Genomic DNA, 15504 nt, shown 5'->3' with positions numbered 1-15504 from the left:
CTCCTTAATATTAATGTAATGTACAGTGGTATCTCGGTTCACGAACGCTACTGTTCGTGAACAATTCGGTTCGCGATCAGGAAGTTTGGCATAATTTTGCTTACGTTCGCGAACTCCGCATCGGGTGACCAACACGATCACAGCCATTTTCCCCGCTCTGACACATGGTCATGGCTCCCTCTAGTAGAGATTGCGGTCTGATCACAGTTTGATTTGGTTCGCGACCAGAATGGCGGAACGAATTAAGTTCGTGAACTGAGGTACAACTGTATGTCTAAATCAAGAACAGGTAGCAGAAGATCACTTTACCATTCATTTCTGTCCTCAATAGCTCACCAGTCTTTTTCAGCATTTCAGATCAGAGAGTGTAAATCCCATCCCTTGCACCACCACAGCAAGCAAAAAAGGAGGTGGTGAAGTAGTCAGTAAAAAAAACAAAAACTAAAAACAAAACTAGGGAATGCACCGATACCGGTTTTTCGGTATGGAGTACGAGTATCGATATTTATATTTCGGTACTCGCCATTACCAAGTACCGATACCTGTACTTCTGGTAGCACGGAGCCAGCTTCCTGGGCATTCAGAAAGCTGTGCAGCGTGTTATTACACGCTGCCCGGCTTCGGAAAGCCGGCTTTATGCCGATTGGTTGGGAAGCCGGCGTCCTAGCCAATCAGCATCAGGCCAGCTGTTTGGCACTTCCAGGTTCTGCGATCCACAGGTATAGAGCTCTAGATGCCTGCACAGTCTGGCCCTTACGATCTGCAAAAATAGTGCTTGCAGCATTTTTGCAGATCGCACTGGACCGGAACACAGGCACTAATGTGGTGCAGGCGATCGCACTGTGGGTGAATGGTGTGGCTGCGGTGCCATTGACTTAAATGCACCGCCATGCCCCCTCCCACCCTGAATGCAGGTGTTTTTTTCGTTGGTAGATCTCATTGAGTTCGTCATTTGAAAAGTAGATCTCCAGACGAAAAATTGTGGGCGCCCCCTGATGTAAAGCATGGAAGTCACGCATAAATAAAAAGATAGAAATAAACATGTTACCGATATAGCTGGAAATCCTCTTCAGTTATTATCTCCTTTATTTTTTCTCCATAGTAACTGTAAAAAAAAAAAATTGATATGTTATTTTTATTCAGATATACATAGATAATGAGATAATAAAAGTAAGGAAACCAAAACCTACAAATTAAATGATTAAATAAATGTTTCCACAACCTAAAAAAGATTATTGCAACCTGAAAAATTTGGCCCCTAAAAATCTACTCTATCTAAAATTATGGGCATGCTAGAAGGGATGGTCATAGACTATGGGCATGCTAGAAGGGATGGTCATAGACTATGGGCATGCTAGAAGGGATAGTCATAGACTATGGGCATGCTAGAAGGGATGGTCATAGACTATGGGCATGCTAGAAGGGATGGTCATAGACTATGGGCATGCTAGAGGGGATGGTCGTAGCCTACAGGCATGCTACAAGGGATGGTCATAGACTATGGGCATGCTACAAGGGATGGTCATAGACTAGGGGCATGCTACAAGGGATGGTCATAGACTATGGGCATGCTAGAGGGGATGGTCGTAGACTACAGGCATGCTACAAGGGATGGTCATAGACTACGGGCATGCTACAAGGGACGGTCATAGACTATGGGCATGCTAGAGGGGATGGTCGTAGACTACAGGCATGCTACAAGGGATGGTCATAGACTACGCTACAAGGGATGGTCATAGACTACGGGCATGCTACAAGGGATGGTCATAGACAACGGGCATGCTACAAGGGATGGTCATAGACTACAGGCATGCTACATGGGATGGTCATAGACTACAGGCATGCTACAAGGGATGGTCATAGACTATGGGCATGCAACAGGAAATGCCCAGGGACTGCAAACAAGCTACAGGAGATGGTCAGAGACTGCAGACATTCTGTAGGAGTTGTTGGAGACTGTGGATATGGTTCAGAAGACAGTCATAGAATGGAGACACATTATATGCACTTATATCAGTTTTAATAGTGCAAAGGAAAGGCCAAAAAAAACAGTTGATCCTGCCAGAAATCCAGTGAGCTCTTAATTTCCTGTGCTCTCTGCCTCTGCTGCACTGAAACCACAGGCAGCCCACATTCTATAGACGAGAAGAGAAGGTGGTGTTCTGTAGCCTTAACACACTTCCTGTTCTAGGGTGACAACACTGCTCCTCCATAGATACAGTACAGTGACAGAACATTGTTACTGTAGGTGATTGTGTTACCGGAAGGATCACCAGGTGAAAAATAAAGGAAAAAGCCTCAAAAAAGAAAACTAAAACTAACGCAGCCACCGCACCTAAGGACTGCTAAGCTGGAATATATCATATTTTTGTTCCTGGGTTTTGACACACTTTTAAGAATAAAATAGCTAAACAATGAAGCTCGGACATTACTATTCCGATACCCGGCCAGGATTTACCTCTGACAGTGAGAAGGACACACTGGGCAGATGTTTTGTTATCTGGAATCCCTAATGAGAAAATGACTGATCTTGTGGGCTTTCCGAACCGGTTTCTGGACTCGTAGAGCAATTTATCTTCTCTGCCCAAGCAAAATTCATTCATACAAAGTATTATAAAAGGCATAATTGGTAATAAATCAATCGGCTGCATTACTAACACAGTGTAACACAAAGTTATTGCTCTGAAACAGTGGCAGAGGAAGTGTGCCGAGGAGCAGAGGTCTGGTGTTAGTGGAGCTGCGCTTAATGATCTGTAGTAAACAGGACTAGAAATGGAGGGGGGGGGTGTAACAAAAGAGTCCAGATAGCAGCTCATTGTGCATGTAGAATCTGGCTGCCAACAGATATTTCTAATGAAAGGTTGTTGTACACACGTACATGTTAGAGCAGGAGAGAGTGATTCAAACCAGTAAGGGAAAAGTGAAAAGAGAGAAAAAAAAAGAGAAAACTAAATGGGAAAGTGAAAGGACCAAAAAAAGGAAAAAAAGTTAAAAAAAAGAAGTGAAAAGTGAAAGTAAAAAAGGTCAAAAGAAGAGAAAAGCAAAAAGAGAAAAGGGAAATGAAAAAAAAAGCAAAAAGGAGAACGAGAAAGAGGAAAACAGCGAGAGAAAAAAAAAAAGAAGAAAGGAGAAAAATGAAAGAGAACAAAATGAAAGGAGAAGTAAAAGGAGAAAAAGTGAAAGCAGAGAAAAGTAAAAAGAAAGAAAACTGAAAAGAGAAAAGTGAAGAGTAAAAAAAAAAAAAAAAAGGAAAAAAGTGAAATCGAAGAAAAGTGAAAAGAGGGAAAAAAAGAGAAATGTAAAAGAGAAAAACGAAAAAGGAGAAAAAAGCGAAAGGGAGAAAAAAAACAAAGCAGAAAAGCGAAAGCAGAGAAGCGAAAGGAGAGAAGCGAAAGGAGAGAAGCGAAAGGAGAGAAGCGAAAGGAGAGAAGCGAAAGGAGAGAAGCGAAAGGAGAAAAGCGAAAGGAGAAAAGCGAAAGGAGAAAAGCGAAAAGTGAAAAGCGAAAGGAGAGAAGTGAAAGGTGAAAAGCGAAAGGAGAAAAGTGAAAGGAGAAAAGTGAAAAGCGAAAGGAGAGAAGTGAAAGGTGGAAAGCGAAAGTAGAGAAGTGAAATGAGAGAAGTGAAAGGTGAAAAGCAAAAGGTGAAAAAAGCAAAATGAGAAAAAAAGCGAAAGAGGAAAAAAGTGAAAGGAGAGAAAAGCGAAAGGGATTAAAGTGAAAAGATTAAAAAAAACTACAAAGGAGGGAAAAGTCAAAAGGCAAAGGAGAGATTGAAAAGGGGAAAGTAAATGATGAGAGACAAAAGTACTAAGTGAAAGAAGAAAGTAAAAGGAGAGAGACAGAAAATGAAAGATAAAAAGTGGAAATCTGAAAGGAAACAAATGAAGGGAAAAGTAATAGGAAAGAAACAGAATTGTAAAGTAAATGGGGGGTACGAGTACACAGTAGGGTGACACAAGGCTGGGTCTGGGCAGCAGGATAGAATTGTGAAAGATTAGAAAACAACAAGTTTTCCTCACCGATACATATTGACAAAATTCCTCCCCATTGACAGAGCTCCGGAGTGCAGGTCCAGGATTGATGCCTGGAAAACGACAGAAAGGAAATGGTAGAAGAATTCGTAACAACAATGCTCCATGATGCCTGGAAGCCAGAGAGGATTCTGGGTAATGGCAATGCCTGACTTAAACTTCTGGCAGGTATGAACACCACCTTACCGACCTTACCTAAATTCTGTCGGCAGAACATTAAAGGGGAACTATGAGGTGAGTGAAAATCACTCACCTCATAGTTCTAGCCGACCTGTGACAATGAGACTGTCACAGGTCGGCTCAATAGATCGGGAAGTGAGCGAACACATACCATCTCGATCCCGTCCCTGCAGAGAGCAGTGACTGTCACTCACGGGTCCCTGCATGGATTCCCCCCTTCCCGATCCTCTAGCGCTGACTGGCGGAACGGACGGGGGAGGGGCGGGTACAGCTGGCTCTGCCTCTAGATAGGCAGAGCCAGCTGTCACTCACACAGCTGGGTGGATCCAGACAGTAATGTCGGGATCCGTCCCGGCTGTGACGGTCTCAGTATACCGCGAGCTGTAGCTCCCTATATACTGAGCTTTGGGTGACGGGAGGACGCTAGTTTGTGTCCTTCCGTTACCCTTAGGAGAACTATGGGGAAAAGCCCTGTCCCCATAGTTCTCCTTTAATTCAAACAACACTCTTCCCATAAGATTATATGTGCATTTAACAAATTGCATGTATGTTATTAAACTTGTACCTGTACCACACCAAGCTGTGTCTTCATGGAGCTGGCATTGTACACGCGGGCACAGTCATGGTGGAACGGAAAATGGCCTTCACCAAACTGATACCACATGGATGGAAGCTCACAATTGTCCTAAACGTCTTTTTATTCAGTAGCATTATTAGGACTCTTCGCTGGAAACTCTTGAACTCAATCATTTGGAGGGGGCGCCACGTGCTTTCGGCCATATTTATAGGTAGGTGCGATGGTCAGGTGTCTACAAAATTTTGGCCACACGGTGTAATTTTCACAAATATTGAATTATGACATTTCTTGTAACCATCAAAAGTGGAGTTTTCACAGTTTCCTGCCGAGCTCATTATTTTTCCGTGACATTGGCGTCGGCCCTCATAACCGGTTTCATTTAAACCCCCAAATCTGCCATTTCCATGACAAGCTCTTCCCGAAAACAAAACAGCAGCTCGCTGAACGCGCCCCCGCAATCCTTCTCCGATAGGGAAAGCCATCGGAGATATTTCGCTGACCCCTGGCGTAGTCATCTCCAATTAAACTAAAATATTGTTTTGCAGTCCAGGTCCTTAATTGAAACAAAACAGCAAATCGCGGCCCCGCCGTGGCAATGTTTGCACGGGTGGAAAACGCCGGCGGAGGAGGACTGGCAGGGAGAAGCGGCGTGCTCGATGGTAATATCCCAAATGGAAAAAGGTCTGGATTTTGCTTGGGCTCGGCACGGCAACATTTCCATTTACTAATCAGAGGGACGGAGCTGGAAAATTAAAGTACGAGATTTCGCATCCTGCTCTAATCCTTTTCAGTACGGTAGGGAGCCGACGGTTCTCCTAAATCTCAGCTGGAGGAAGGGGGTGGGAGAGGGTTAGAGAGCACAGAACTGACCATGGTTTTAATTGGGTGATAATAAAGATACCAGAATTGAGGTTCATGATAACATTGTTCCCGTGCAAATTGGTTTTTAAAGGGAAACAGTCACATGTCTCAGAAGTCTATGATAGAAGGAACCGCTCTTCAACCATACACTGAAAGTGACATTATAGGTCACATCACCCCATGGACACGTGGAACTAGAAAAGGACGACACCATCTTTCTTCAGGCATCATCCGTGGTCACCATCTACTTCCTGGTTTGCCGGCTTAGAGATGATACAATTGCGTAAATCCCAGGGCCTGTGCAGTTCCTGGCTGTGTTCACAAATGTTTTATACAGATCAGCTCCCTGCCGCAGCCTATCGCCTTGCGACTTGCTACAAAGTTGAAATAATAAAGTCTGATCACTGAGGGATGGAAGACTGAGGAAATGCTTCTTCCTGCCTGCAGCAGACTCATCACTGGGGGAAGAGTGAGGCAATGTTTCCTCCTGGCTGCAGCAGACTGATCATTGGGGGAGGGGAGACCTAGGAAATGCTTCCTCCTGCCTGCAGCAGACTGATCACTGGGGGGAGGGGAGACCGAGGAGATGCTTCCTCTTCTCTAAAGCAGACTGATCACTGAGGGAGGGGCAGCTGAGGAAATGCTTCCTCCTGCCTGCAGCAGACTGATCACTGGGGAGGGGGAACTGGGGAAATGCTTCCTCCTGCCTGCAGCGGACTGATGACATCATCTCGTCCTAGGAGCTTGTACCATAAATAATAGGATTGTATATTGTTACAGGTCGGGAATGTGTTCATGAAAACTTGTAAAATAACTGAAAGATCCAGCTGCGGGTGTTATGAGCCCCCTGTGATCGGCGATGCCGTTTATGGTACAAAGAAGAGTCATAGGCTAGTTATCGGGCTTTTCATATTCAATTTAAACTATTACTTTACGTCTAATAGCCCAGAAAGAGCTCAGCATGAAACTCTGTCAGTTCAGTTTGACGTCGGTGGAATTGCGCACTTCATCCTCAGCTCTCCCCTCTTATATCCCATAACCAGCCACTGTGACGTCCAATAAAACGTCTCCTGCGCCTCAATCGCTCCTTTATTCCCGGGCACAAGAGGCCGAGAACCATTATCCTCTGTAATAGGCAAATTCCTCAGCTCTCAGCTCTCCCGGCAAGAAAATGTTTTTCCACCAGCGAATTAATGTCATTTCAATGTCAGCCCTGCTTGTTCGACTGTCGGCTGCCTGCGCGCTGTTCAAGTGAGGGGGGGGGGGAGCTGCGCAAATGTCTGGGTGACAGCTGCCTGGATAATGCACATGGAAGGGTACCGCGTGGGACACTCAGGTAATGGGAATGATGACAGCTACGGAGTCCTAAAGAGACGTCACAGCTTTCCACGTGGCAGCAAAGGAAGGATATTAGAGAGAATCGGGGGCGCTGACCTCCACTGAGACCAATTATAGGATCATATTGTACCGGATGATCAAATGAAGGGTAAAGATATGTGGTAGGGATGCACCGATACCGATTTTTTGGTACTCGCCCCATACTGAGTACCGATGCATTGTGCCCTAATTATCAGGAAGATGGGAGGTGGATCATGACCCATTGCTCGGCTTCCTGATTGTGAAGCCGGTATTCCAGCGAAAGAACGCCGGCTTCAGAGGCTGCCTGGCTTCCTGACCGATCAGCATGGAGCCGGCTTTCAATCAGAAAGCCGGGCGCCGCGTCATTACACAGCGCCTGGCTTCCTGAATGGGACTTCCAGTATCGGTATTCACAATCATTGTTACTGATCTCTGTTCTCTGTGTCACACCACTGACCTGGCGGAGTTAAGGGCGGGGCACGGTAGGGGTCAGGTGGGGCAACTGGTGGCGAGTAACTCTTAAGGCCTGGCTAGTAGCTCAGGACTTGAAATTTTGAGCCCTGTATATATGTATATACATACATACATACATACATACATACATACACACTTTGGCTGGGGGTTAGGCTTTAAAGCCACTTCCTTAATAAGCACAGCGAGGAGAAACCTCAAAGTACTGACTTGAACGCGCCATCAATCTGCGATACCGCTAACGAGAGGCAGAGGACAAGATTGGCGAAAATGAATTCTGGGACCTCTCTCTCTCTCTCTCTCTCTCTTTGCCACACACATCTGAAAAGGATAAAAAAAACCTGAGGACGGATTAACGGCTTCTTGACTAGAGGGGCTCGGGGAACACAAAATAATCATCGGATTCTTCTGATACTCAACACTCACCCCTCCGTCAGAGCCTCCGAGAGCGAAGCCGGCTTCAGCGATCCTGTAGGAATAGCAGAGGGACGGTAATCAGATCTCAGGAGGTGAAATGAGAAACAGACAGTGGCTGTGGCAGAAACGTATAGAGTGGGGATTCAGCAGCCAGCGTGCCAGTCGGTTTGTGTATATAAGTCGAGTCCAGGATCAATAAGAGCTCTGAGGTTTAGCAGGAGCTACAAGACACCCGGGCTGGGTGGCGAGAGTCTGTGTGGAGCAGAATGGAGAATTGTCAGGTTTTGGGCTGGATGGAGTTAGTTTGGCTCCTGCAGCTCTCACAACAACTTTCTAAAATACACACAAAATCTAAAGTGGCTGAAAAGATCCACTGTGAGAGTCAGAGAGTCATTTTGTACTAATTCAATAAGGAAAGTATCTCACATGACCATTAAAGTTCATGTCAACTCAATCTTATATAAGCTTTAACATGGAAATGTCTTTTTAAATCTGCAGCTTCTATTTAGGGCCCATTCACACCTAAGCGTTGTGCCAATTGCGTACACACAGCCCCCTAGCATGTGGTACTGCGTGCAAGGTGCGTCGCATTGACAGTCATTTCAATGGCACCCCAACGCACCTCCTGCCGGGTGTTGGATTGCAACACGCAGTACCGGAATACCATGCTGCGCCGGCACGTAGAGCTCTGTGCTGCGTGCACGGCGGTATCGGGCAGCTCCCGGGAAGGACAGGAGCTGTGTGTGATTAGTACGCAGCCCCTGTCCTTCTCTATGGGACTGCGTGGCCGTACGCTGCCCCATGCTCACCCGCCCTGCACGTCTGTATGGGTGCGGGTGTCCGTATTCGTACGCTGACAGGATGGACCCTGTCTGTGTCTGAGCCGGGACACCCGCACCTGTACGGACCTGCACTTGGGGTGAGCGTAGGGCGGCGTACGGCCACGTACTCCCATAGAGAAGGACAGGGGCTGCGAACTAATCACACGCAGCACCTGTCCTTCCCGGGAGCTGCCCGATACAGCCATGCATGGAGCACGGAGCTGTACGTGCCGGCTTTTTCTCGTGTGAATGAGGCCTAAATGGATACAGAGATACATTGAATGTCTTTTATATCTGGCTGGAGTTCAGCTCAGAGCTGACTTCTTCAAGGAAAAAGCTTGCTGTGCTTCGAAATGTTCAGCGATTCCCTTTGCAGACATTACTGCTGGTACCACACTGCCCCCTGCCTGAGCTCTGCGGCTCCCCGATCTTTTATACAAATATGTTAGTTTAGGTATCTTACAGTTTAGACAAGAAGCCTCCCTGACGTGTCACGCTTTCAGAGCGGATTAAACAGAGAGCGCGGTCACGGATGGCGAGGTTTACATGCCATGCGAATCCTTCAACTGTATTCGCTTTGAATTGTTATTTATTGCACAAGCCGCACTCCGCTCCATCCTTCTATTAATGTATCCGGAATGGATTTATTGGGCCCAGTGAGCGCACAGAATCACTCCACGGAGGCACGGCTCCGTGCATCCAACCAGAGAGGATTATGGGGAAGTCATGCATCCCACAGGGTCCCAACGTAATTGTTAGGGCCGGCACCGCAGATGCGTTGGGGCTGCTCTGGTTGCTTTTTACGGCACAATCCCAACACACAGACGAAGCAATTTACTGTGTTTTAAATCAACTCTGTGTTGCGGTGGCGTGCGCTCAACAAAAAGCACTCCGTGCAAGTACAACCGCAGTGCATCGCGATGTGCCGATAGAACCTGATCAAATGTCACTCATGACATTTCAATAAAGTTCTAACAAAAAAAAAAGTGCAATGAGTCGTAATTGGTGCGTCAGTGGGCTATTCACACCATCCAGAGCATTCATCGCATAGTCCCGTCGGATGAATGTATTGGATCGCATAAACAAAGCCTCCCTGCGTCGTGGTGGTGCCATTCATTTCAATGGCATCACGGAGGTCAGGGTATGGGTAGAGGAGCTGGACCAACACAGACAGTAATTAGATACTCCCAGAAGAGGAGAGGGCTATGATATACAAGGAGGGAGGGGGACAGGCTGGGGAACTGACTCTTCCTGGAGTAGTCAATTTTCTTAGCAAGTTCAAAGGCAACAAGTGAACAACAAATCCTTGCAAGCGTTTTTTTACCTGCAATTTGTAAAAGTTGCGACAGGGTCTCTATAACTCTCTGTATGGCTTTTAATATACTCTATATGATAGAGAGTCCCCCGCTTCTTACATTCACCTCTATGGTAAACTCCAGCAGTGACGCACACATTGCACGGCTCTGCAGAAGGTGCTAGAAAATCATAAATAATGTATAACGCTTGTTTGTGGTCGTTTTACTGCGTGCGCTGGGAAGTCATTCCCCCGGTGTGTTAACGCTTTCACTGCCAGAGCACACGTACATTTTCATTTTGCGCACACGTACTAAAGTGCATCTTCTGTACATGAAAACGCACCTTAACCCTTTCGCTGCCACCGACATATGTCCTAAGCCGCTGGCAGTGGGCCCCTTTAAACTGACTGCCGCCGGAACTCTGTTTACACGTGTAAAGTCGACTGTCGGCTTTAAACTGGAAGCGATTCTGGCGGCTGAGCTGCCGCACAGATTCCTTCTAGGGTCCGGTGTAGTGCGCGATCGCTTCAATCTCCTCCCCGTTGATTGGGACCGGAAGCGATGCCGATTGCATCACTTCCGGTCCCTCAGCTGTCATTGCTCAGTTGCAGAAGCTGGGCAAAGAGCTATTGGAGAACATTCTGCGCTCCAATAGCTTCTTTGGAGTCGAACAGGAACACTAGGGGTCTATTAGGCCTGCACTATCACCTTAAAAGAGAACTATGAGGTGAGTGAAAATCACTCATCCTCATAGTACGAGCCGACGTGTGACAATGAAACTGTCGCATGTCGGCTCAATAGATCGGGAAGTGAGCGAACGCATAGCGTCGCTTGCTCACTCCCCCTATCCTACGCAGGGATTCCCCACCTCCCCGCTCCAATCCCCTAGCGCTGACTGGAGGAACGCACAGGGTAGGGGGAGGGCACAGCTGGCTCTGCCTCTAGATAGGCAGCGCCAGCTGTCATTCAGGCAGCTGGGTGGATCTCGACAGCATTGTCGGAATCCGTCCCGGCTGCAGCGGTCTCGGTATATATCGCGAGCTGTAGCCCGCTATATACTGAGCTTTGGATCACGGGAGGATGCTAGTATATGTCCGTGACCCTAAAGGGAACTATGGGGAAAAACACTGACCCCATAGTTCTATTTTAAAGAGTATCTGTCACCACTAATATGCTTATGTAATAAATGATTTAAAAAAGAGAAAAAAAAAAATGTAAAGACCCCCCCCCCCCTCAAGGAGCACGAGTGTGGTAACGTAAACACGCCTTGAATGCGCCTACGTACGAAAACTACGAACGTGCTACACACGTTGGGTATCGCCACATGCACCAGAGTGAGAGCAATAATTCTGGGGCCAAAATGCATGGATAGCTCTAAACTGATGACCTGTAGAGGCTTTTTAACACATCGCCTATGGACAATTTGGGGTTACACAGTTGCATAATTAGTCAGGTTGAAAAAAAAGTCCATCGAGTGGTACCGTATTTTGTCGCCGTTTCACGAACGCACACAATTTTTAACCTGGACATGTTGTGTGTCAAAAAATGCAGAAAAGGTCTTGGCAGTGAAAGGGTTAAACCTCAAAACATTACATCTTTTCGGTTAAAAAAAAAAAACTGTCATACGCAGCACTTTAAACACCTTTATCGCTCATTACTGTGTGTTTCATTGCATGTGTGATGTGTGTGTGTTTTTTTTTTTAATGAGTGTGTGTTTCATTACGTGTGCGATGTGTGTGTGTGATGTGTGTGGTTTTTTTTTAATGAGTGTGTGTGTGTGTTTCATTGCATGTGTGATGTGTGTGTGTGTTTTTTTTTTTTAATGAGTGCGTGTTTGATACGTGTTCGATGTGTGTGTGTGTGATGTGAGTGGGTTTTTTTTTAATGAGTGTGTGTGTGTGTTTCATTAAGTGTGCGATGTGTGTGTGTGTTTTGTTTTTTTAATGAGTGTGTGTGTGTTTCATTATGTGTGTGTTTTATTGAGTGTATAAATCTTTGAATATGTGTGTTTCCCTATTCTGCCAGTGATGCTAAACGTTTTTTTACACCCCAGCACCCAAACTGCAACGCAATACCAAAAACTTATTTTCAGTGTTGACACTTTAAGATAAATACATTGATTTTGCGTCGCAGTTTGGCCACTCGTGTTCAAAAAACGTTAGCAATCACTGGTATAGGAGGACCGAACCTCTCATTCCTGAATGTCTGATGCAAGTTTTTTAATAGGAATTTCGTAAAGAAATCTAGATGATTGTTCAGATACACCGTGTGATTGTGACAGGTCCCCTTCAACAAAGGGAGCCTCATTACCCCAACAGCGAAGTTGGAAAACAGAAAAGGCAGCGGCGGCGGCGACGACTTGTGACAAGAGCCATTTCATCACTTTACAAGGAAATCTTACCTAAGCAATCTCTTGGCTTCCCGCTGGGATATAACATTGTCTGTCACGGCTCTGCCGCACTTCAGAGGGGTGCACCCTGCAAAAACGAAAGGAACAAAAAAAAAAAAACTTAATTCTATTTCGAAGCCTTTCAGATAAGCAATTATTTAATCAAGTACAGCGAGGGCCGCGGCGAGGGCGCGCCGACTCTCCTTGGATGGGATTATTTAAAAATAACCTTTCATTTCATTAAATGAAACCTGGAGAGGGCTGACCTGCTTTATCTGTAATTACGGAGCCCTCTGGGGCCGAGGAGGGGACTGGCGCAGAGGACCCCACTTATCTCTTTGTGTACTTCCGACGATTTTTACTTTCCTGGCGGCCGTTCAAAGAATACAGATTTAGACAGCAAGCGTGGGTGTGTTTAAGATGGGGGGGGCTAAAATAATCATCCAAATCTGGAAAGTTTTAAATTAAGAAAACAATTAAACTTATTTGTGTTTTCATAGCAAAGACTTGGAAACCTTCATAATGATTTAAAGGGCCACTGATCACCTTTCATGGATTTGTCTGCATCATATGATAAAAACACTCAATCAATGACCCTCCCTCTAGTCCTGGCATTAACCTAGCAGCCCTAACATTGACCCTCACGGTGACCTTAGAACTAATCCCCTCGGGCTATATACTCAAATTCTAACCGCGGGTGGCCCTGCCAGCAAACCTGGGTGGCCCTGCCCGGCCTGATTCAAGTCAAAGGAAGACTGGTGGAAAATTGTCGGCTGAACATTGACTGCAGCCAATCAGCTGCTGTCAGTTTTTGGGTTTCCTGACAGCTGTCAGAATACAATCGTTGGCATGAGAGATTGCTCCATACACACTTTTTAGTGTGGGCTGAAAGAGGAAAAAAAACTACATGTGTTTTAGTGCTTTACACTGACCCTCCCTGTAACCCTTAAATTAACCCCCTCCTATACTCCTTACAATAACCCTCCCCGTAATCCTTACACTAACCCCCCTGTATCCCTAACACTAACTCTTCCTGTATCCCTACCACTAACTCTACCTGTAACTCTAACACTAATCCTTCCCTGTAACCCTAACTAACCCTCCCTGCATTCCTAACACTAACCCTCCCTGTAACCCTAACTAACCCTCCCTGTAACCCTAACTAACCCTCCCTGCATTCCTAACACTAACCCTCCCTGTAACCCTAACTAACCCTCCTTGTATTCCTAACACTATCCCTCCCTGTAACCCCAATACTAACCCTCCCTGTAACCCCAACACTAACCCTCCCTGTAACCCCAACACTAACCCTCCCTGTATCCCCAATACTATCCCTCCCTGTAACCCCAATACTAACCCTCCCTGTAACCCCAATACTAACCCTTCCTGTATTCCTAACACTATCCCTCCCTGTAAACCTAACACTAACCCTCCCAGCATCCCTAACACTAATCCTCCCTTTAACCCTAACACTAACCCTCCCATTAACCCCAACACTCCCTGTAACCCCAAAACCAACCATCCCTCTTAATCTAACACTAACCTTCATGTAACCCTAACACCACTGTAAGCCTGATTTCTGACGTGCAGGATTTGGGGAAGGTTATACAGATTGCAGATAACTGCACTGCCAAAACAATACATTAGAAAATACATAACTGGACTAATAATTCTCCTAGGGTTCGCCTTTAACTGTGCCTCTGTTGGGCATCTGCCAGCGTTGGCGTGGGTGCCAGTCTCTGCAAACGTGCGGAAGGCGAGAGGTTAATAGCCACCTAGAAACTGCAAATTCCCATTAAATCAAAACAGCTGTAATTAATTTCCAGCCAACGCGAGATGTTTCGGGCTCCTGCCAACAATGTTCCGACATCGCAGAGGTCCCCGCGGGCGGCAGCAGCAGATAATGCAGAAAATTATTCTCACTTTTCCCTGTGTCATGTTCCCGGCCCCCCTCGCAGGCATTATAATTGACCCAGCGGGGGGCCGGGGCTTCCCTCCCGGAAGGCTCTGGAACACAAGGACCGGAGGGCACTTGCCCTTTCCCATCATAGGCTCAGTGAAATGAACAGAAGATGAAAGAGGATTGCTGCTCTGACCTTCCAAGAGCCGGCAGTCTGAGCCAGAACCTCGTCATCCTTGCATTTCTATACAAATCTATGGGAATGCAAAACCTGCTCGAAGGAGGTCAACTGCAAGACAGAAGGAGGTCAACTGCAAGTCAGAAGGAGGCCAACTGCAAGTCAGAAGGAGGTCAACTGCAAGTCAAAGCAACCAATCAATAAATTCTGAATGATCTCAGAAGCGTCTCAGGCTGATGTCATTCTGATGCCATCAACACAAGCCAAAAGCTGGTCCACACAGGTCTTAAAGGAGAACTATGAGATGAGTGCTTTTCACTCACCTCATAGTTCTAGCCGACCTGTGACAATGAGACTGTCACAGGTCGGCTCAGTAGATCGGGAGGTGAGGGAACACATACCGGCGTTCGCTCACCTCTCGATCCTGTCACGGCTCTCTGCCGTGACAGGGGAGGGGCTGGATTCCCCCCTCCCCGCTCGGATCCGCCAGCGCTGACTGGTGGAACAGACGGGGGAGGGGGCGGGTACAGCTGGCTTTAAATCATATTTGGAGATCTGTTCCTTTCAATTCGCTACATTTGTTGCTTTTGTTTTCATTTTAAATCGGTCTAAATTATCAACCAAACTGTTAAATCGAAACATCGCTCGGTGTACCCCACACGTTACGCCAACAATAATTAGTCATCATTTTCTAGCCCCTGCTTTATAGCATCTCTATGGGCGCCGATGGCAGGATCTATGTGCCTGCGTTCCCGGAACGGTTCTCCTGCCAATTACAAGCTGGTTGGACTCTCGCTGATGGAAATTTCAATATTTTTCCATTTCTCTGAAGATTGTTTGGGCACTTTTCAAACACATAACACATAACTCTTTCAATAGTGTGCGTGTGTGTACATACATACACACTGTATATAAATATATATATAGATATAGTGCAATATAAATGGGTTTTATATATATATATATATATTGCACTATATCTATATATATATGTGTGATCTCTGTGCATCCCTTATATATATATAT

At 46.1% G+C, this 15504-nt stretch overlaps 1 protein-coding gene across 1 annotated transcript in view; it reads right to left on the bottom strand.

The window, feature by feature from the left end:
- OGFOD3 (2-oxoglutarate and iron dependent oxygenase domain containing 3) overlaps nt 1-15504 on the bottom strand; it is a 67207-nt gene that overhangs the window by 39566 nt on the left and 12137 nt on the right. Inside the window, exons 3-6 of the mRNA XM_018566985.1 lie at nt 12413-12488; nt 7905-7947; nt 4019-4083; nt 1049-1105 (exon numbers count right to left, since the gene is read on the bottom strand). Coding sequence (XP_018422487.1) covers nt 1049-1105; nt 4019-4083; nt 7905-7947; nt 12413-12488 — 241 coding nt within the window. The remainder of the gene's footprint in view (nt 1-1048; nt 1106-4018; nt 4084-7904; nt 7948-12412; nt 12489-15504) is intronic.

This window comes from Nanorana parkeri, unplaced genomic scaffold (genome assembly GCF_000935625.1).
Source record: "Nanorana parkeri isolate BGI_ZX_2015 unplaced genomic scaffold, ASM93562v1 scaffold994, whole genome shotgun sequence".
NCBI lineage: Eukaryota > Metazoa > Chordata > Amphibia > Anura > Dicroglossidae > Nanorana > Nanorana parkeri.
This window is presented reverse-complemented; position numbering and strand designations above follow the sequence as displayed.